The 21,408-nt window shown below is 45.5% G+C and overlaps 1 protein-coding gene across 1 annotated transcript in view; it reads left to right on the top strand.

Moving 5' to 3' along the window:
- The first annotated feature begins 1,149 nt into the window (after window positions 1-1,149).
- The window catches only part of LOC139262346 (MAPK/MAK/MRK overlapping kinase-like), a 253,865-nt gene continuing 233,606 nt past the window's right edge, over window positions 1,150-21,408 (top strand). Inside the window, exon 1 of the mRNA XM_070877529.1 lies at window positions 1,150-1,361. Coding sequence (XP_070733630.1) covers window positions 1,253-1,361 — 109 coding nt within the window. The 5' untranslated portion in view covers window positions 1,150-1,252. The remainder of the gene's footprint in view (window positions 1,362-21,408) is intronic.

Raw genomic sequence — 21,408 nt, 5'->3', positions numbered from 1 at the left:
GATCCCATCGCCCATTTTTCTCACTCCATGTCTGACGCCGGAGCTGTCTACTTGGAACTCCTTCACGGCAAACGAGCCAAAGGTGGGCAGCGGAAACGTTACAAGGACACCCTCAAAGCCTCCCTGATAAAGTGCAACATTCCCACTGACACCTGGGAGACCCTGGCCAAAGACCGCCCTAAATGGAGGAAGTGCATCCGGGAGGGCAGTGTCCGGGAGGGCGCTGAGCACCTCGATTTTCGTCGCGGAGAGCATGCAGAAATCAAGCACAGGCAGCGGAAAGAGCGTGCGGCAAACCAGGCTCCCTGCCTACCCTTTCCCTCAATGACTATCTGTTCCACCTGTGACAGAGACTGCGTTCCCGTAATGGACTCATGTTAAGAGTGGAAGCAAGTCTTCCTCGATTCCGAGGGACTGCCTATGATGGTGACTATTGACAGCAACACCATCGCCCAATATGTGTAAAGGGTGAAATATGAGAGAGAAAAATAAATTGAACCATATTGTCGTCTTTTCCTACTTTAAACGGGCAAAATATAAGGTACTGCCACTGCTATGCTATCGGTAAAGTGTCCATCCAGGTTCGCTATCTGCATTCTAAACAATTGCCGTTTGATATTATTCTTTGATAAGTTCTGCATAATTTGACAGCATATCCAGCGAACCGAACTGAGTCTTGAATTATGCACTTGAACAAGATACTGAATGTCGAAACTACAAGTTTTCGATACTGAATTGTTAGATTTCTTAGAAAGTAACTGAAATAATAATTGCCAGCAACATCCTTTTTTGAGTATTTTTAAATCGTGACTTTATAGTTGCATTGATGAGCTGAATGTTATTCTAATTGCTAACCCATGACTCAGATGTTTTTGAAATCCTCTTCAGGTTGCTCCATGTTATATTTGTTTTGGCACAAGGCCATCTGTAAACCTCGCGATTAATGGAACAACTGACCTGGCCGGTGCTTCTGAAGTTTAGGAGCAGCAACTGAAGCAGTAATCTTTCTATATATATATATACTTTTTAAAAAAGAGCATTTCTACCATTATAATAATCTTTCAAATCGAAGCTTTATTTGGAAACGAGTGGTTTAAATTGTGAAAAATTAAACCGTGATTGAAATCTAAAATCTCCTGGAAACGGTAGTAAACAAACTGTGTCGTAGGATCCGCGGACATATTTCTACTTTTTAAACGTTATGTGGAACTGATTTACACCAAAGTGGAGCACAATAACAATCTTATTCGGGATGACAAGTATGATCGACTTGTTGAATAGTGGGACTCTTAGAGAAAAACATTGTTGCAACCAAAAGGTGCTGGCTCATTTCACACTCAGCAGTTTACTCAGAGCTAAAGGTAAGACAGTATTTTCGTGCTTACTGAATATTGTGAAATTAAAGATAATTGTAGTCTAAGACGAGCAGTCAGACTCATTCACTTATCACTCTTAATGATCATCCACTTTGGATGCAAGAAAAACAATTCAGAATATTTTCTTAATGATGCGAAACAAAAGACTGGAGGATCAAAGGGATTTGGGTGTCCAGTTACACAAAGCACTAAAAGTTATTGCACATGTACAACAACTCATTGAAAAAAGGCTAATATAATGCTGGCATTCATCCCAAAAGGACTGGAACACAGAGGAGGGGAAGTTATGCTTCAGTAATACAGAGTCTTGGTCAGACCCCACCTTGAGTATTGCGTTCTGTTTTGGGCAGCAAACCACAAGAAGGACACAGTGGCCCTGGAAGGGATACAGCACAGATTTACTAGAATGATACCATGATATAAGGATGCACATCCTCCACTTAGGACAGTCTTTGGCCAGCGACTCCCAGGTGTCAGTGGGGATTTTGCACTTTTTCAGGGAGGCTTTGAGGGTGCCCCTGTAACGTTTCCTCTGCCCACCTTCGGCTCGTTTGCCGTGAAGGAGTTCCGAGTAGAGCGCTTGCATTGGGAGCCTCGCGTCTGGTGTGCGGACGATGTGGCCTGCCCAACGGAGCTGATCAAGTGTGGTCAGTGCTTCAATACTGGGGATGTCCCAAAAAGACCGTCCTAAGTGGAGGAAGTGCATCCGGGAGGGTGTTGAGCACCTCGAGTCTCATCGCGGAGAGCATGCAGAAATCAAGCACAGGCAGCGGAAAGAGCGTGTGGCAAACCTGTCCCACCCACCCTTTCCCTCAACAACTATCTGTCCCACCTGTGACAGGGACTGTGGTTCTCGTATTGGACTGTTCAGCCACCTAAGGACTCATTTTAAGAGTGGAAGCAAGTCTTCCATGATTCCGAGGGACTGCCTATGATGATGATGACCATGATCTAAAGGGTTAAATTATGAGGTCATGTTCCATAAACTTTGTATTCCCTTGAGTTTAGCAGATTGAGAGGAGGTCTAGTCAAAGTGTTTAAAATGATAAAGGGATTTGATAGTGTAGTTACAGAAGAAACATTAGTTCCTCTGGTAAGAAGATCTAGAACAAGGGGGCATAATTGTAAAATTAAGCTAGGCCATCTAAGAGTGAAATCAGAAAGCATATTTTCAAACAAAGGATAGTGTAAACCTTTAACTCTTTTCTCAAAACACTTGTGAATATTGGGTGAATTGAAATTTACAAGACCTAAAATCGATATATTTTTGTTAAGTAACGGTATCAAGGGATATGGTGCAAAAGCAGATAAATGAATTTGAGGTACAGATCAGTCATGATAAAAACTGACTTCAAAAGCTTCTATAGAAATGTGAAGAGAAAAAGATTATTGAAGACAAACGTAGGTCCCTTGCAGTCAGAATCAGGTGAATTTATAATGGGGAACAAAGAAATGGCAGACCAATTGAACAAATACTTTGGTTCTGGCTTCATGAAGGAAGACACAAATAACCTTTCGGAAATACTAGGGGACCGAGGGTCTAACGAGAAAGAGCAACTGAAGGAAATCCTTATTAGTCAGGAAATTGTGTTAGGGAAATTGATGGGATTGAAGGCTGATAAATCCCCAGGGCCTGATAGTCTGCATCCCAGAGTACTTAAGGAAGTGGCCCTAGAAATAGTGAATGCATTGATGATCATTTTCCAACCGTCTATCGACTCTGGATCAATTCCTATGGACTGGAGGATAGCTAATGTAACACCACTTTTTAAAAAAGGAGGGAGAGAGAAAGCAGGGAATTATAGGCCAGTTAGCCTGACATCAGTTGTGGGGAAAATGTTGGAATCAATTATTAAAGATGAAATAGCAGCGCATTTGGAAAGCAGTGACAGGATTGGTCCAGGTCAGCATGGATTTATGAAAGGGAAATCACGCTTGACAAATCTTCTAGAATTTTTTGAGGATGTAACTAGTAGAGTGGACAAGGGAGAACCAGTGGATGTGGTGTATTTGGACTTTCAAAAGGCTTTTGACAAGGTTCCACACAAGAGATTAGTGTGCAAAATTAAAGCACCTGGTATTGGGGGTAATGTATTGACGTGGATAGAGAACTGGTTGGCAGACAAGAAGCAGAGAGTAGGGATAAACGGGTCCTTTTCAGAATGGCAGGCAGTGACTAATGGGGTGCCGCAGGGCTCAGTGCTGGGATCCCAGCTCTTTACAATATACAATAATGATTTAGATGAAGGAATTGAGTGTAATATCTCCAAGTTTGCAAATGGTGGTATGAGCTGTGAGGAGGATGCTAAGAAGCTGCAGGGTGACTTGGACAGGTTAGGTAAGTGGGCAAATGCATGGCAGATGCAATATAATGTGGATAAATGTGAGGTTATTCACTTTGGTGGCAAAAACAGGAAGGCAGAATATTATCTGAATGGCCACTGATTAGGAAAAGGGGAGGTGCAACGAGACCTGGGTGTCATGGTACATCGGTCATTGAAAGTTGGCATGCAGGTACAGCAGGCGGTGAAGAAGGCAAATGGTATGTTGGCCTTCATAGCTAGGGGATTTGAGTATAGGAGCAGGGAGGTCTTACTGCAGTTGTACAGGGCCTTGGTGAGGCCTCACCTGGAATATTGTGTTCAGTTTTGGTCTCCTAATCTGAGGAAGGATGTTCTTGCTATTGAGGGAGTGCAGCGAAGGTTCACCAGACTGATTCCCGGGATGGCAGGACTGACATGTGAGGAGAGACTAGATCGACTGGGCCTGTATTCACTGGAATTTAGAAGAATGAGAGGGGTCCTCATAAAAACATATAAAATTCTCACGGGATTGGACAGGTTAGAGGCAGGAAGAATGTTCCCGATACTGGGGAAGTCCAGAACCAGGGGTCACAGTCTAAAGATAAGGGGTAAGCAATTTAGGACCGAGATGAAGAGAAACTTCTTCACTCAGAGAGTTGTTAACCTGTGGAATTCTCTACTGCAGAAAGTTGTTGAGGACAGTTCGTTCGATATATTCAAGAGGGAGTTAGATATGGCCCTTACGGCTAAAGGGATCAAGGGGTATGGAGAGAAAGCAGGAAAGGGGTACTGAGGTGAATGATCAGCCATGATTTTATTGAATGGTGGTGCAGGCTCGAAGGGCCGAATGGCCTACTCCTGCACCTATTTTCTATGGGCTAGACTTTCCACTTCACATCGCCCATCTAAGGCCCATCTATGGCCCAAAACAGACCTCTATCACCCATTTTGAGCAAAAAGTGGAAACTAGGCCCAAAATATTGCCCCCAAGTTTCCACTTTGATCAGTGAGATGATCGCCCATACAAGGCCCATCCCAAGTTTCAGCACTTAGCATGCACTTCGCTGGGCCGATGCAAGGCCCAAAAGAGTGCTCAAAAATAGTTGCTTTTTCAGGGCCTTAGAGAGGGAAATGGGCACTACGGATGCCATTTTTAGCCTCAGAGGAAGGATGGATAATTGTTCTGAGTTATTTAGGGCCCAAGTTTCGGGCTGCGCCTAAAAGGGCGCAGCCCGGACCTGGACACCCGTTTTTCGCGCCAGAAAGTGCACCTAAAAAAAACTTACCTATTCTCCGGCTCCCTGCAGGCCCTCTGGAGCTGGGCGCGGCGCAGCACGAGCTGTAGGGGGCGGAGCCAGGTCCCTGCGTTGAAAACAGTGCCGGGACCTCTGCACATGCGCGCTACAGTGGGAGCGCATGTGCAGTAGCTCCAGGTGCCCCAAACTGTGGGAGGAGCCCGAAGCACGCAGCCCCTAGCCCTGGCCGAATGGCCTCACTGGGGCTGCGTGGATAAGGCTCCTCCCACCCGACCGGACTCCTGCTCTCACCCTCCCCGGACCTCCGCGACTCGACCTCTGCTTCCCCCTGCCCCCGGCGACCCGACCTCCGCTCCCCCCCACCCCCCACCCCGGACCTCCGCGACTCTCCCCCCCCCCCCCCCCCCGGACCTCCGCGACCCCCCCCCGAGACCTACCTGTAAATCCAGCCCGAAGTCTTGGGCCCGGCCGTTTAGCCTCCTTCTCTCCCTTCCCCCCACCTCTCCTTCCCTCCCTCCTCTCTCCTTCCTTCCCTCCCTCCATCCTCTCTCCTTCCCTCCCTCCCTCCTCTCTCCTTCCCTCCCTCCTCTCTCCTTACCTCCCTCCCTCCTCTCTCCTTCCCTCCCTCCCTCTTCTCTCCCTTCTCCCCCTCTTCCCCCCCTTCTCCCCCTCTCGCCCCCTTCTCCCCTCTCCCCCCCTCTCCTCCTCCACCCCTTCTCCTCGCCCCTCCTCTCCTCCTCACACCCCCCCCACCTCCTCCCTCCACCCCCCACCTCCTCCCCCCCATCCCCCTCCTCCTCCCCCACCCCCACTCCTCCTCCCCCCCACCCCCCTTCTCCCTCTCCCCATCCCACCCCCTTCTTCCCCTCCCCTTCCCACCCGCTTCTCCCCCTCCCCCTCCCACCCCCCTTCTCCCCCTCCCACCCCCCTTCTCCCCCTCCCCTCGCTGTCAGAAACACCGACACTGACAGACAGAGAATGAGAGACACACAGACAGACAGAGAGATAGAGACACTGACAGAGACATACGGGGGGGGGGGGGGGGGGCCATCCCAGCTCGCTGTTGGTGGGCTCCCGGTGCTGCAGTCGGTAAGTAGAAAATGTTTTATTTATTGATTTTTAATTTTTTAAAAAATTTTTATTAATTTTTTTTATTGATTTATTGATTGATTTATTGATGTATTTATCATTTATTATTGATGATGGCTCTTTATTTGTAAAACTGAAGTGTTTAATGTTTGTAAACTTCCCTTTAAACTCCGCCCCCCCCATTCCCTACGCCTGATTTGTAACCTACACCTGAAGTGCAGACAACGTTTTTTCGAACATACAAAATCTTCACTTACTCCATTCGAAGTTAGTTTGGAGTAAGTTTTCACTGCCTAAACTTTGAAAACAGGCGTAAATGGCCGGACACACCCCCTTTTGAAAAAAAAATTCTGTTCCAAAGTGAAACTGTTCTAACTGACTTGAACTGGAGCAAACTAAATACCGAGAATTCAAATTTCTAAGATACTCCATTCTAAACCAGTTGCTCCAAAAAAACAGGAGCAGCTCAGGCCGAAACTTGGCCCTTAGAGAGTAAAATTGATGCAAATTGTACTCAGAAATTTGGGACAGGGAATATAAATAGGTATTTTCACCTTATTTATGCATATATTGGAATTATATATTAAATAGCTTTTACATAGTGAAGTTATTTAATGATATTCTGTGGGGAAACAGGATAAACAAACAAATCTGTACGTTTTAAAACTTATGTAAGTAAGAGAGAAGGTTCAAAAGTTGTAGAAATTTTTTTTTTATTAACGAAGAACGAATGAACAACACCCTCTCTCCAATCCCACACACCCCGCACCAACCCACCCTTCCCTCAAAATCTCCAAAATGTTACAAGAAGAAGAAATGAACATTTTACAGAACAAGTGGCCATTTAAGTAATGATAACAAATGGCCATTTCAGTCACGCTAACAAGTGACCATTTCAGTCATGCCAACAAGTGACCGTTTCAGTGATGATAACAAATGACCATTTCAGAAAGGATGGAAAGGGAACAGTTAAGTAATGATAACAAGTGAACAAGAGAACATTTAACTATTGAATACAATTGACCAATTTAGTAACAATAACAATAACAAGAATAAGAGTATACTAAATTGGTAATAACAAGTAAACATTTTAAAACAGGTGAACTATAGTGAAGCACTCCCCCCTCCCTACCTGCGGCCACGTTTCCCTCTAGATCCTATCCCACCCGTGTTCGCACCCCACCCGCCCGTTTTGGACTATGCAAACCGACACCAACACGTCGTGCAGAGTGGGATGTCAAGACTTCCTGCCATGATGGAGGTGATGGAGAGGAAGCGGAAGCCTGAGGCTCCACTTCCGAGTCCGGAGGAACTATGTCCTCTGTACTCGCTTGCGTGCTAGAGGTCTCGCTGCGAGCAGACACGACACCTTGGGGTGCAGCGCCGTGTCCAGCCAGCAACGCATGCCGTAGGGCATTGGTTGCGGCTGTCTGCTGCCGAATCGCCTCCAATGTTTCCCGAGCTGTCTGTGACTGCTCAGAAGACCAGTTCGAGAAGTTATGGCAGAACTCGCTCCAGGATGCTGGAAACTGGCTCCAGTTCGCAGAGAATCCCGCAAACCCCTGGATAAGGTTGTGACCAATCGCGACCGTCTCCCTGCACAGGGAAATCAAGCTCTCTGTCTGGCCCTCCAAGGCAGGCGATTGCTCACCACGCTGACCGGACCTCCGTGGGGTCGACGTTTGCAATATGACGCGCCTTGGCGTCGCCACCTGCATACCGCTTGGTCCCGGTGCTTCTTCCATCTCAACTGAGATGGCCGCAGGTTGTTCCCCCCCCACAAAAATCTCTTCCTCTTCTTCCGTCTCGTCAATCTCCTCCTCCTCCCGCTGATATACCACAGCAGCAGAAGTCTGCAGTGGCTCCCCTTCCTCCTCAGTCTCCTGCGATCTCGGCAAAGTTTCAGTGGTGGTGGTCGTCGTGGATTCCACAGACTCAACGACCACTTGACCTTTAATTTGATAAACAACGTTTAACAATTCAAATCATTACATTACAATTTTTCGCCAACTGAAAACATTGCAATGCTTTCCATTACCCCAAGTGCACAAGTGACCTAACATGACCTAATTCGAAGATCTATAGTACATCACAATTATATATCAGATTATATTATAATTGCATAACATTACATGCGTAACTACGATATTTTCAATATTTACGAATGATTCACACATTGCACAATGCACATTTCTCATTACTCACATGTCTCAAGGGTGGGTTCGGCCACACCACGGGATGTGACCGAACGGCTTTCTGGCCCCACCAAGGACACCGCGAGCTCCTCGTACTGGCTTAGTGTGTGCATCATGGTAGCACCCCCACCCTTCTTCTGCAAATGATACGATAACATTGCACGGCATAAGCAAATGGATCAGGCAATTTAAGACATTGAAGACTTTTAAGACTGACAGATTTAAATGCTCTATTACAAATTAGCATTACGTTGCATATTTCGCACTACAACATTTAACTTTATGCTGGATTGCGTAAAATTTTATGTAACCCAATAACATTGCAGATTCTAGTTACTATTTAGATCATTAAATAATACATAAATATAAATTTCAACTTACTCTCGCAGCTGCCAGTAGGCTGTTCCACCGGTTGCGGCACTGGTCCGGTGTGCGCGTTTCATTGGAGGCCGATGTGACTACGTCGGCTATTTCGGTCCAAATCCTGCGATATGCACGGGGGTGGAGGTTTCCCCTGCCCACCCCGTGTCAGATCCTCCCACCTGGAACTGACAGCATTTACGAGGGCCTCATTTGCCTCTTCGCTGAAGGGTTTGGCCCTTCTCTTTCCTGCACCTCCCTCCATTCTTTAAATTTATCTGTAATTTGGATAAGACTTTCTGACTTGCTTCCTTTCTCCTCTCTCTCTCCCAAACCCACCCAGAGCTTCTGAGCATGTGTGAAGACCCTTGACCTCTCAAAATGCGGGAAGAAGCATCAACCTGAAAAAAAAATCAACCTGCACATGCGCAGTAATGCGTTGCTAGGGAAGCTTTTTTTTTCATTCACTTCTGTTTTCTTTGGGCGATCAGGAGATCGCCAAGAAATGACATCGCTGGTCTAAGGCCGAGTGGAAAATCGCAGAAAAAAAAATGGGCCTTGAGCCGGCAATTAGCACTGGCATTAGGCCTTAGCCTGCAAGTGGAAAGTCTAGCCCTATGTTTCTATGTTTCTATGATCTAATTGAATCGCACAACAGGCTCAAGGGGATAAATGGCATGCTCTTGTTCCTATGATTTGATTAACCTATTAATGTTATAAACAATCCAGCTAAAATGCAGGAACTGAGATAAACCCAATTTCATGAATTATTCACTTATTATTTCATAGGAATTAGATTTAAAAAGTATAGCTTGAAATGATCTTCAGATTGGATCTGAGTAAAAACATTAAGGAAGCTATTTTCCAGTTTTATCTATTTTTTTACATAGACTATAAGCAATGGAAAATAATAGCTTGACTTTAAGGGGCCGTAATTCAGGGTCTCAAAGAGACCCGTTAATGCCCATTTTCAGCGGCCATTCCTACAACTCGAATGGCGCCACTTTGGGGTCAACAGGTTGACCCGACCTAAATTCAGGTCGGGGATTTTTCGACCTGGACCCCATTTCACCGAAGTAGTTGCACAACCAATTTAAAGCAATAAAAAAATACCAGCGATTTCCAGCTCCATTTGTCGATCCCCCGCCGCGCGGTGCCCCTGGCAGGTTTTTCTGCTGGTGTACCACCTCCGAACTGAGTGCAGCCTGGCAGCGCGGCCACCCTTAAAGGGGAGGGCCCACTGCCGTGGCAGCAATGGAGACATTTTTTCCAGCCAACTTGCCAATTGTCCGGCAAAATACTGACCCCCGGGTTTGGCTGGCCCAGCAGAACCCTTCCCTGGTGGCCCAGTGTCCAAAGTAAAAATATGATAGATTCTCTCCCCTTTAACGGAGAGAAGAGAGCGTGGTGATGCACATGCGCTGTGACGTCACCATAAGCCTGGCTTTGAATCTAAGGCCAGCCCCATTATGATCCATTTCATGTGGGACTTTGAAAAAATTTGGTATATTCTCCACATGATTGGTGGAAAAGACGTGTGGTGCAGAGGAGGGAAGTATTCAGGGTGCTGGCGGGTGGGGTGGAAATGCTATGGCCAAGTGTCATATCTAGAAAAATCTGATGCTCAACCTTGCTGTTTTGGTCAGGTCTTCAAAGTGCTTACGGCACTGAATCCATATCCTGGGTGATGGTTCAGGCATTCACAATGTCTGCCTTTCAAGTCTGCTGTAGCGTTTGTGTGGGCACCTTCCTGCCATATGAAGGGAACAGTACCTCCTTGAGTGCTATCACCTCAAGCAGTTCTAATGCTGTGTCAGATAACCAAGGTGCTCTTGTCTGAGACATTTTGCAACTTCACAATCCTCTGAGTGATAGCAAAACAAATTTAGCCGAGTTGAATGACTGTTCACTTTAAGATATGCATTTACTAAATGCACAGCAGGCCTGCCGAATATCCCACCCTCCAACTGTTACGCTGGTTCTAACTTTGTTCTTGAACGTTTTACAAAGTCTTTTGGAGTTACAATTGGTGCAACATGAGATAGCATACATTTAAATTGCATACAGCATTGAAAGTTGTTATTGTAACCTCTGTAGACAGTCTTTAGGGTGGAAGATGCATCATCTCTGAGTTCTGTTGATGGTAAAATACAAGTTCCACCCAGTGAATGGGGCCAAAGGAAATCTGTTGGAGCAGACATTGGGCGAGTGGGCCTTTCATCAAGAACAGCAAATTCTGGAAGTGTGAGGAAAATATAATGAGTTAATTGGGACAGTAATGTCGATATATATCTATGCATGTATGGATATATGTATGTATATATATGTATATGCACATATATATATATATATATATATATATATACACATAATTCTCAGGATACGGGTATGATTGGCAAAGCTGACATTTTTTGCCCATCCATAATTACCCTTGAGAAAGTGGTGGTGGGCCGCCTTCTTGAACCGCTGCAGTCCATGTGCAGTCCATCTGTCGTCTCCCAAATCCATGCACATCTTTCCCGCAACTCCATGTTTGAATCCCTCCAATCAGGTTTCCACCCGTCACAGTACTGAAATGGCTCATTTCAAAATCACAAATGACATCCTATGTGACTATGACCATGGTAAACTATTCTTCCTCATTCTTCTTGACCAATCTGTAGCCTTTGACGCGGTTGACCTCACCATCCTCCTCCAACATCTCTCCTCTGTCATCCAGCTGGGTGGGACTGCACTCACCTGGTTCGATTCTTATCTATCCAGTTTTAGTCATAGAATCGCCTGCAATGGCTTCTCTCCACCTTCCCTCACCATTGCCTCTGGTATCTCACAAGGTTCTGATGTTGGTCCCCAGAAATTTCCTCTAACTAAATATTGGGAAGACCGAAGCCATTGTCTTCGGTCCCCTTCACAAACTCCATTCCCTAGCCACCAACTCCATTCCGCTCCCTGTCAACTGTCACATTGTTCACAACCTTGGTGTCGTATTTGACCTCGAGATGAGATTACGACCACATATCCGCGCCATCACCAAGACCGCCTACTTTCACCCTCCATAAATTTGAGCGTATCCAAAACTCTGCTGCCCGTATTCTAACTCGTACCAAGTCCTGTTCACCCATCACCCCTTTGCTTGCTGACCTACACTGGCTCCTGGTCTGGAAACGCCTCAATTTTAATATTCGCATCAAATTCCAAAATGGTCTTGCCACTCCCTATCTTTGTATCCTCTAGCAATACAGCCTTCCCGGGCTCTATGTGCTCCTCCAATTCTGGCCTCTTATGGATGCCCTATTTTAATCGCTCCACCATTGGTGGCCATGCTTTTGTTTGATAATGCTCCTGTGAAGCCTTGGGCATTTACTATGTTAAAGGTGCTGTATAAAATGTAAGTTGTTGTTGTTTATGAAGGTACTCCTGCAATGCTGTTTAGTAGGGAGTTCCAAAATGTTGACACCGCAACAGTGAAGGAACAGTGATATATGTCCAAAATGCGATGGGGTGTGGCTTGGAGGGGAATTTGGAAGTGATGATATTCCCATGCACCTTCTAGTTGGTGGACATTGCAGGTTTGAGAAGTGCTGCCAAAGAAGACTTGGCGACTTGCTGCAATCTTGTAGATAGGACACACTGCAGTTACGCTATGCCGGTGGTGGAGGGAATGAATATTTAAATGGTGGATGGTGTGCTGCTCAAGTGGTTATTCTTGAGCTGTTTTATGGCTTTGCCTACCTTGTGCAACGTTGGGGTTTCACTGAGGTGGTGACGGGTTGCATGCTGTGGGATGGAGTTGCGAACACTCGAGTCAAAGGCAGAGTCTCGATTGAGGAGATCTTCAAACTGCTCCTTCCAGTGGACCCTGACAGCCTTGGTGTCCTTGATGAGTGTTTCCCCGTTCTTGGCCAGCAGTGGGGTGGGGCCTTGGGAGTTTGGACCGTAGGTGGCCTTGACTGCAATGAAGAATCCTCGCATATCATGGTTGTTGGCCAGTTGTTGTATCTCCTGTGCTTTCTCCATCCACCACCTGTTCTTTAGGTCCCGGGTTTTTTGTTGGACCTCAGCCTTGAACCGTCTGTAACATTGCTTTGCTGCTCCCGAGTTGGGTTGTTGCTTGAGGCTCAGAAATGCTTTGCGCTTGCGATCTATTAGTTCTTGGATCTCCTACAAGGCTGTTGTAATACCCGCCCTCCTATATGGATCAGAGGCATGGACGATGTACAGATGACACCTCAAGTCGCTGGAGATATATCACCAACGATGTCTCCGCAAGATCCTGCAAATCCCTTGGGAGGACAGACGCACCAACATCAGTGTCCTCGTCCAGGCTAACATCCCCAGCATTGAAGCACTGACCACACTCGATCCGCTTCACTGGGCAGGCCACATAGTTTGCATGCCAAACACGAGACTCCCTAAGCACATGCTCTATGCGGAGCTCCTTCATGGCAAACGAGCCAAAGGTGGGCAGCGGAAAAGTTACAAGGACACCCTCAAAGCCTCCCTGATAAAGTGTGACATCACCACTGACACCTGGGAGTCTCTGACCGAAGACCGCCCCAGGTGGAGAAAGTGCATCCGGGAGGGCGTTGAGCTCTTCGAACACCGAGAGCGTGAAGAGGTCAAGCGCTGGCAGCGGAAGGAGCGTGCGGCAAACCAGTCTCACCCACCCCTTCCCTCGACGAATGTTTGTCCCATCTGTGACAGAGTCTGTGGCTCTCGTATTGGACTGTTCAGCCACCAAAGAATTCACTTCAGGAGCAGAAGCAAGTCTGAGGGAATGCCTATGATGATGATAGCTCAAGTGGACTGCTTTGTCCTTAATGGTGTCAGCCTTCTTGAGTGTTGCACCCATCCAGGCAAGTGGGGAGTATTCCATTACGCTCTTTACTTGTGCATTGTAGATATTGGAGAGGCTTTGAGGAGTCACTCGCCGCAGAATACCCAGCCTGTGGCCTGCTGCAGTAGCCATGGCATTTATGTGGCTGGTTCAGTTGGGTTTCTAGTCAATGGTAACTTCAGGATGTTGTTGGTGGGGGATTCAGCAATGGTAATGCCATTGAATGTCTAGGGTAGTTGGTTTGGCTCTCTGTTGTTGGAGTAGTCATTGCCTAGCACTTGTGTAGCGTGAATGTTACTTGCCACTTATCAGACCAAACCTAGATGTTGTTGCGGTCTTGTTACATGCGAGCATGAATTGCTTCATTATCTGAGAAATTGTGAATGGAGCTGAACAATGTGCAATCATCAGTGAACAGCGAACTTCTGTTCTTATGATGGAGGACAGGTCATTGATAAAGCAACTGAAGATAGTTGGGCCTAGGGCACTGCCCTGAGGAACTCCCGCAGTGAAGTCCTGAGGCTGAGATGATTGGTCTCCAACAACCACAAGCATCTTCCTTTGTGTCAGGTATGATTCCAGCCATTGGAGAGTTTTCCTCCTGCTTCCCATTGATTTCAGTTCTACTCGGGCTCCTTGGTGCTACACTTGGTTGAATGCTGCCTTGATGTCAAGGACAGTCACTCTTATCTCACCTTTGGAATTCTGGTCATATCCATGTTGGGACCAAGGCTATAATGAGCTCTGGAGCCATGTGGTCCTGGCGGAACCCAAAATGAACACTGATGAGTAGGTTATTGGTGAGTAAGTTCTGCTTGATAGCACTGTTGATGACTCCTTCCTTCTCTCTGCTGATGATTGAGTAGGCTGATCGGAATGTAACTGGCTGGGTTGGATTTGTCCTATTTGTGGACGGTATACTTGGGAAAATTTCCACCTGTTAACTACATATTGGGAAATGCAGAAGTTGGATGGACAAAAGAAGTCTATCAAGAGCCTTATTGTTTTAGATGCAACCTGTGTGACTCTGAATAGATGAATCTAGAAATTTGTTTGTGCCAGCCTGCTGGCACGAATTAGATACAGAGAATTATTCCTGCACTGGAATGGGTAGGCCCAAGGCCCAATATCGAGGTTGATGAATGGCAGAAACCCGCTGGGTGTCTCAAGGCAGCTCATGGTGATGAGGATTTCAATTTCAGGCCACTGCACCACTGTCATTAGTACCTCTGGTAGGTTCTGGAAGAAGGGGCGGAAGCAATTGGGGTGGAGGGTGCCGAACAGGAGAGGAAGTGAAGAGACCAGGAAGCGGGGGTGGGGGAGCGGGGATTGGGAGAGGCAGGGGTACGGTAGCATAGTGGTTATGTTTCTGGACTAGTAATCCAGAGGCCTGGACTAATGATCTGGAGACATGAGTTCAAATCCTGCCATGGCAGCTGGGAGCTTTAAATTCAGTTAATTAAATAAATCTGGAATTAAAAAGCTAGTATCAGTAATGGTGACCATGAAACTACTGGATTGTCGTAAAAACCCATCTGGTTCACTAATGTCCTTTAGGGAAGGAAATCTTCCGTCCTTACTTGGTCTGGCCTATATGTGACTCCAGAGCCACAGCAATGTGGTCGACTCTTAATTGCCCTCCCAAATCACTATGACAAAGTCAGGACTGTGGGAGTACCTTCACCACACGTACTGCAGCGGTTCAAGAAGGTTACTCACCACCACCTTCTCAAGGGCAATTAGGGATGGGCAATAAATGCTGGCCTTGCCAACGACACCCATATCCCGTAAACAAATACATTTTTAAAAACTAGGAGAGGGAGGGAAGCAATCAGGAGCCAGCAATGGTCTTCAGAGATGCAACGGAGCCGGGAAGAGCACTCCTGCTGCTCTCGACTCTACATTCAGGTAAGTATATATTACAAAACTTACCCCTATGGTGGCGGCCTCCAGTGGTTCCTTTATGCCGCATATAGACCACGTTTTACTGAACACAGCAGGCCTGGCGCTGGCTGCGTTCAGGGCAAACTGATTTGGTAAAGGAGGCATCAAACAGGTGTTGGGCCACTTATTTGCAGATGGCAAGGGCCCAACACCTGTTTCAGGCTTGGGCCTTGGACGACTCTTTTGATGGCTATATCAATATGGCGGTCACTTCCAGTTCAGAATGTACGTGTATACGCCGCCCATCATATTGGACACCTTGGCGCCCTGTTTACACTTGTAAAATGGGCACAGCATCACTGAATTTCTAGGCCATAATGACTAGGTAGTTGAAAGGATTCCTATGTGGTCTTCAGCTTCTCACGTACTAAAAATTTGAATTATTCACATGCTGTGCTCATTGAATAAAGATATATGTTGTTTGAGAAGCTAAGGTTCCAAGCGTTCTTTAGAAATAAGATCAATTCCATTTTTGCAATTGACTTACCATTTCCTGACACATATTGACAGTGATGTGCGACCTCTGATGAGAGGCTAAAGAGAATAATTAAAATTAACAGTCAATACTTTATATTCCCAATATGTGGTAGTCTGGCTTTATTTTTACACAGAAATTCATTATCTGCTATATATTTTATGGAAAGGAATATATCATTTGACAGCAATATGTTGATAAATACATCAGTGGTGAAGTTGACCATAATGTCTTATCATCTCTGTAGATTTACCTTTGGAAATATTTATTATATTTCATTGGTGGAAAATATATCCTTATCTCTGTGGCTTGTACTGTTCAAAGATGATGTAATAATAAACTGGTATGACCTCATGGACTGACTGTCTGATGCAGATAAATTTAACAGATTTACCTTCTGAGAGAAATTAAAAAGTTATAACTTTACACAAAAGAGAAGCTAAAGGGGTCCACTAGAGAACTGATAATGGACAGAGGTAGATTTCAATACAGTAAGGAATAACAATGGGAGGGTTTTGCACTTCAAAGTACCTTGGTGACTTTTACAAAGCTACTGTAAATGGAATTTTTTAATGACGAGTGAAGCAAAACATTTTCTGGACGAATTATTTCAGGATCTTAATAATAACTACTTTATATCATCTTTTAAATTTAGAGGACCAAAACACCAGAAAACGTTGCTTCTTAGGTAAGTACATACATAAGCTTACGTACAGAATAGAGAAGTGTTGTGAGACAGGACATATTTGTTTATTTTTAATTCACTGCCTTTTGCTGTGAATTTCTTACAGTTAAATGTCAGAGGAATGAACACTATTCTGCACTTATATAAATGAACATCATACACAAAATATTTAAGTGAATGGGAAGCACAACAAGAAACACCCTACAGATCTAAATACATTAATTGTCAACCAAAGGGAAATAAATTTCCTGGATTAACTTTGGAGATTATAATGGAATACACGCCAGCAGGGGAAGATAGAAAGAAAGATTTACATTTATATAGTGCCTTTCATGACCACCGGACATTTTAAAACGCTTTACAGCCAAGTAATTACTTTTAGAATATAGTCACTGTTGTAATGTGGGAAATGCGGCAGCCAATTTGCGCACAGCAAGCTCCCACCAAACAGCAATGTGATAATGACCAGATAATGTTTTTGTTATGCTTATTGAGGGATAAATATTGGCCAGGACACCGGGGATAAATTCACTGCTCTTTTTCGAAATAGTGCCATGGGATCTTTTATGTCCACCTGAGAGAGCAGACGGGGTATCGGTTTAACGTCTCATCTGAAAGACGGCACCTCCGACAGTGCAATGCTCCCTCAGCATTGCACTGGAGTGTCAGTTAGATTTATGTGCTCGAATATCTGACCCATATCATTCAACATTGAGGCCTGCTGTAGTACGATACATTGCAGGTTGGGAAAACTAATTTGGTGCTGAAGACCTGTGCACCATCATTAAGGGAACAAACATTATATTTGTTATGTATTGTGCTTGTATATTGTGTAACTGAGCACTAGAAGGCCCCCTTATGGGAGCAAGAATATTGTATCAATTACGCTCCAGGGTTTCCTCTCATATTGGAATTAATGGCCTGGAATTTGCGGTGGGTAGTAACAGCAAACTAACAGTGTTCGCTGTTATTATCCCTTTGAAACTGACCGTAACTTTAGGATGCAGCGCATACACATTTAAAAGCAGAAATCCTGAGGTTGCGGTCAGTCATTCACTGCTCTAAGACTATCTGCGCTTTGCCACCCCCACCCCATGGCCAGCAATCAGCATAATCAGTGAAATCAATGAAATTGACGAAAATTTGGGCTTTTCTGCGGTAATACCACTGTTAAATCTGACCATCCGATCAGCTGCCTCTGTAAGTTCCCTACCTTCACCGAGCCCACAGGGCCAAACTTCATCTGAGGCTCCCACCTGCCCTAGCCCGAAACACACATATTTCTCGAATTTCTCTTTGATCTCCCCTCTTGATCTCTCCAAGCTCATCTTGTCCATGAGACCAATTTCCTGCTCCCTCGACCCTATTCCCACCAAACTGCTGACCACCCAACTTCCTTTTTTGGCTCCCATGTTAGCTGACATTGTTAACAGTTCTCTCTCCTCAGATACTGTTCCCCTCGCCTTCAAATCTGCGGTCATCACCTCTCTCCTCAAAAAAACAATCTTTCACTTTGCTTGCTAGCTATCGCCCCATCTCCAACCTCCATTTCCTGTCCAGAGTACTTGAATGTGTTGTTGCCTCCCAAATCCGTGACCATCTATCGCTGAATTCAGTGTTTGATTCTCTTCAATCTAGTTTCCGTGCCTGCCACAGTACCGAAACAGCTCTCATCAAAGTCACAAATGACATGCTTTGTGACTGTGACAAAGGTAAACTATCCCTCCTCGTCCTTCTCGACCTATCTGCAGCTTTTGACACAGTTGATCACTCCATCCTCCTCCAACGCCTCTCCACCATTGTCCAGCTGGGTGAGACTGCACTCCCCTGGTTGCATTCTTATCTATCTAATCATAGCCAGAAAATCTTCAACAACGGCTTCTCTTCCCACTCCCACATCGTTACCTCTGGTGTCCCCCAAGGATCTATCCTTGGCTCCCTCCTATTTCTTATCAAATGCTGCCCCTTGGCGACATCATCCAAAGACACGGAGTCAGTTTCCACATGTATGCAGACGACACCCAGCTCTACCTCTCCACCACTTTTCTTGGCCCCTGTTTGTTTGTCCGACATCCAGTACTGGATGTGCAGAAATTTTCTCCAACAAAATATTGGGAAGACCGAAGCCATTATCTTTGGTCCCTGCCACAAACTGCGTTCCCTAACCACTGACACCATCCCTCTCCCTAGCATCAATCTGAGGGTGGACAAGAATTTTCGCAACCTAGGGGCCATATTTGATCCGGCCACATATCCACGGCATAACTAAAACTGCCTTTTTCCACCTCTGTAACATTGCCCGCCTCTGCCCCTGCCTCAGCTTTTCTGCTGCTGAAACCCTCACTCATGCCTTTGTTACCTCTACACTTGACTACTCCAACTCACTTCTGGCTGACCTCCCACATTCTACACTACGTAAACTTGAGATCATCCAAAACTCAGCAGCCCGTGTCCTAACTCGCACCAACTCACTACCACCCATCACCCCTGTGCTTTCTGACCTACATTGGCTCCCGGTTAAACAGTGCCTCGATTTCAAAATTATCATCCTTGCTTACAAATCACTCCATGGCCTTGCCCCTCCCTATCTCTAATCTTTTTCAGCCTCACAGCCCCATAAGATGTCTGCGCTCCTCAAATTCTGCCCTTTTAAACATCCCACATTATAACTGCTCAATTATTGGTGGCCGTGACTTCAGTTGTTTGGATCTTAAGCTCTGAAACTCCCTCCCTAAACCTCTCCGTCTCGCTACCTCTCTTTCCTCCTTTAAGACGTTCCTTAAAACCTACCTCTTTAATCAAGCTTTTGGTCATCTGCCTTAATTTCTTCTTTTGTGGTTCGGTATCAAATTTATCTGTTTTCTCACGTAACACTGCTGTGAAGCACCTTGGGACGTTTTACTACGTTATCATAGGCAGTCCCTCAGAATCGAAAAAGACTTGCTTCCACGCCTAAAGTGAGTTCTTTGGTGGCTGAACAGTCCATAGAAACATAGAAACATAGAAAATAGGTACTGAATAGGCCATTCGGCCATTCGAGCCTGCACCACCATTCAGTAACACCATGGCTGTTCATTCACCTCAGTACCCCTCGCCTGCTTTCTCTCCATACCCCTTGATCCCTTTAGCCGTCAGGGCCATATCTAACTCCCTCGTGAATATATCTAACGGACTGGCTTCAACAACTCTCTGCGGTAGAGAATTCTACAGGTTAACAACTCTCCGAGTGAAGAAGTTTCTCCTCATCTCGGTCCTAAATGGCTTACCCCTTATCTTTAGACTGTGACCCCTGGTTCTGGACTTCCCCAACATCGGGAACATTCTTCCTGCATCGAACTTGTCCCGTCCCGTCAGAATTTTATATGTTTCTATGAGATCCCCTCTTATTCTTCTAAACTCCAATGAATACAGGCCCAGTCGATCCAATCTCTCCTCATATGTCAGTCCCGCCATCCCGGAAATCAGTCTGATGAACCTTCGCTGCATTCCCTCAATAGCAAAGTCCTGTACAACTGCATTAAACGTCCCTGCTCCTGTACTCAAATTCCTCTAGCTATGAAGGCCAACATGCCATTTGCCTTCCTCACTGCCTGTTGTACCTGCATGCCAACTTTCAATGACTGATGTACCATGACACCCAGGTCTCGTTGCACCTCCCCTTTTCCTAATCTGCCGCCTTTCAGATAATATTCTGCCTTCATGTTTTTGCCACCAAAGTGGATAACCTCACATTTATCCATATTATACTGCATCTGCCATGCATTTGCCCACTCACCTAACCTGTCCAAGTCACACTGCACCTCTTAGCATTCTTCTCACAGCTCACACCGCTACACAGCTTAGTGTCATCTGCAAACTTGGAGATATTACACTCAATTCCTTCATCTAAATCATTGATGTATATTGTAAATAGCTGGGGTCCCAGCACTGAGCCCTGCGGCACCCCACCTGTCACTGCCTGCCATTCTGTGATAGACCTGTTTATCCCTACTCTCTGCTTCCTGTCTGCCAACCAGTTCTCTATCCACGTCAATACATTACCCCCAATATTTTAATTTTGCACACTAATCTCTTGTGTGGGACCTTGTCAAAAGCCTTTTGAAAGTCCAAATACACCACATCCACTGGTTCTCCCTTGTCCACTCTACTAGTTACAGCCTCAAAAAATTCCAGAAGATTTGTCAAGCATGATTTCCCTTTCATAAATCCATGCTGACTTGGACCGATCCTGTTACTGCTTTCCAAATGCGCTGCTATTTCATCTTTAATAATTGATTCCAACATTTTCCCCAGTACTGATGTCAGGCTAATCGGTCTATAATTCCCCGTTTTCTCTCTCCCTCCTTTTTTAAAAAGTGGTGTTACATTAGCTACCCTCCAGTCCATAGGAACTGATCCAGAGTCGATAGACTGTTGGAAAATGATCACCAATGCATCCACTAATTCTAGAGCCACTTCCTTAAGTACTCTGGGATGCAGACTATGAGGCCCGGCTTTCAATCCTATCAATTTCCCTAACACAATTTCCTGACTAATAAGGATTTCCTTCAATTCCTCTTTCTCACTAGACCTTCGGTCTCCTAGTATTTCCGGAAGGTTATATGTGTCTTCCTTTGTGAAGACAGAACCAATGTATTTGTTCAATTGGTCTGCCATTTCTTTGTTCCCCATTATAAATTCACCTGATTCTAACTGCAAAGGACCTATGTTTGTCTTCACTAATCTTTTTCTCTTCACATATCTATAGAAGCGTTTGCAGTCAGTTTTTATGTTCCCAGCAAGCTTCCTCTCATACCCTATTTCCCCCTCCTAATTAAACCCTTTGTCCTTCTCTGCTGAATTCTAAATTTCTCCCAGTCCTCAGGTTTGCTGCTTTTTCTGGCCAATT

The sequence above is a fragment of the Pristiophorus japonicus genome, chromosome 4, assembly GCF_044704955.1.
Source record: "Pristiophorus japonicus isolate sPriJap1 chromosome 4, sPriJap1.hap1, whole genome shotgun sequence".
NCBI lineage: Eukaryota > Metazoa > Chordata > Chondrichthyes > Pristiophoridae > Pristiophorus > Pristiophorus japonicus.
The sequence above is the reverse complement of the archived record's forward strand: the minus strand, read 5'-3'. Positions and strand labels throughout refer to the sequence as shown.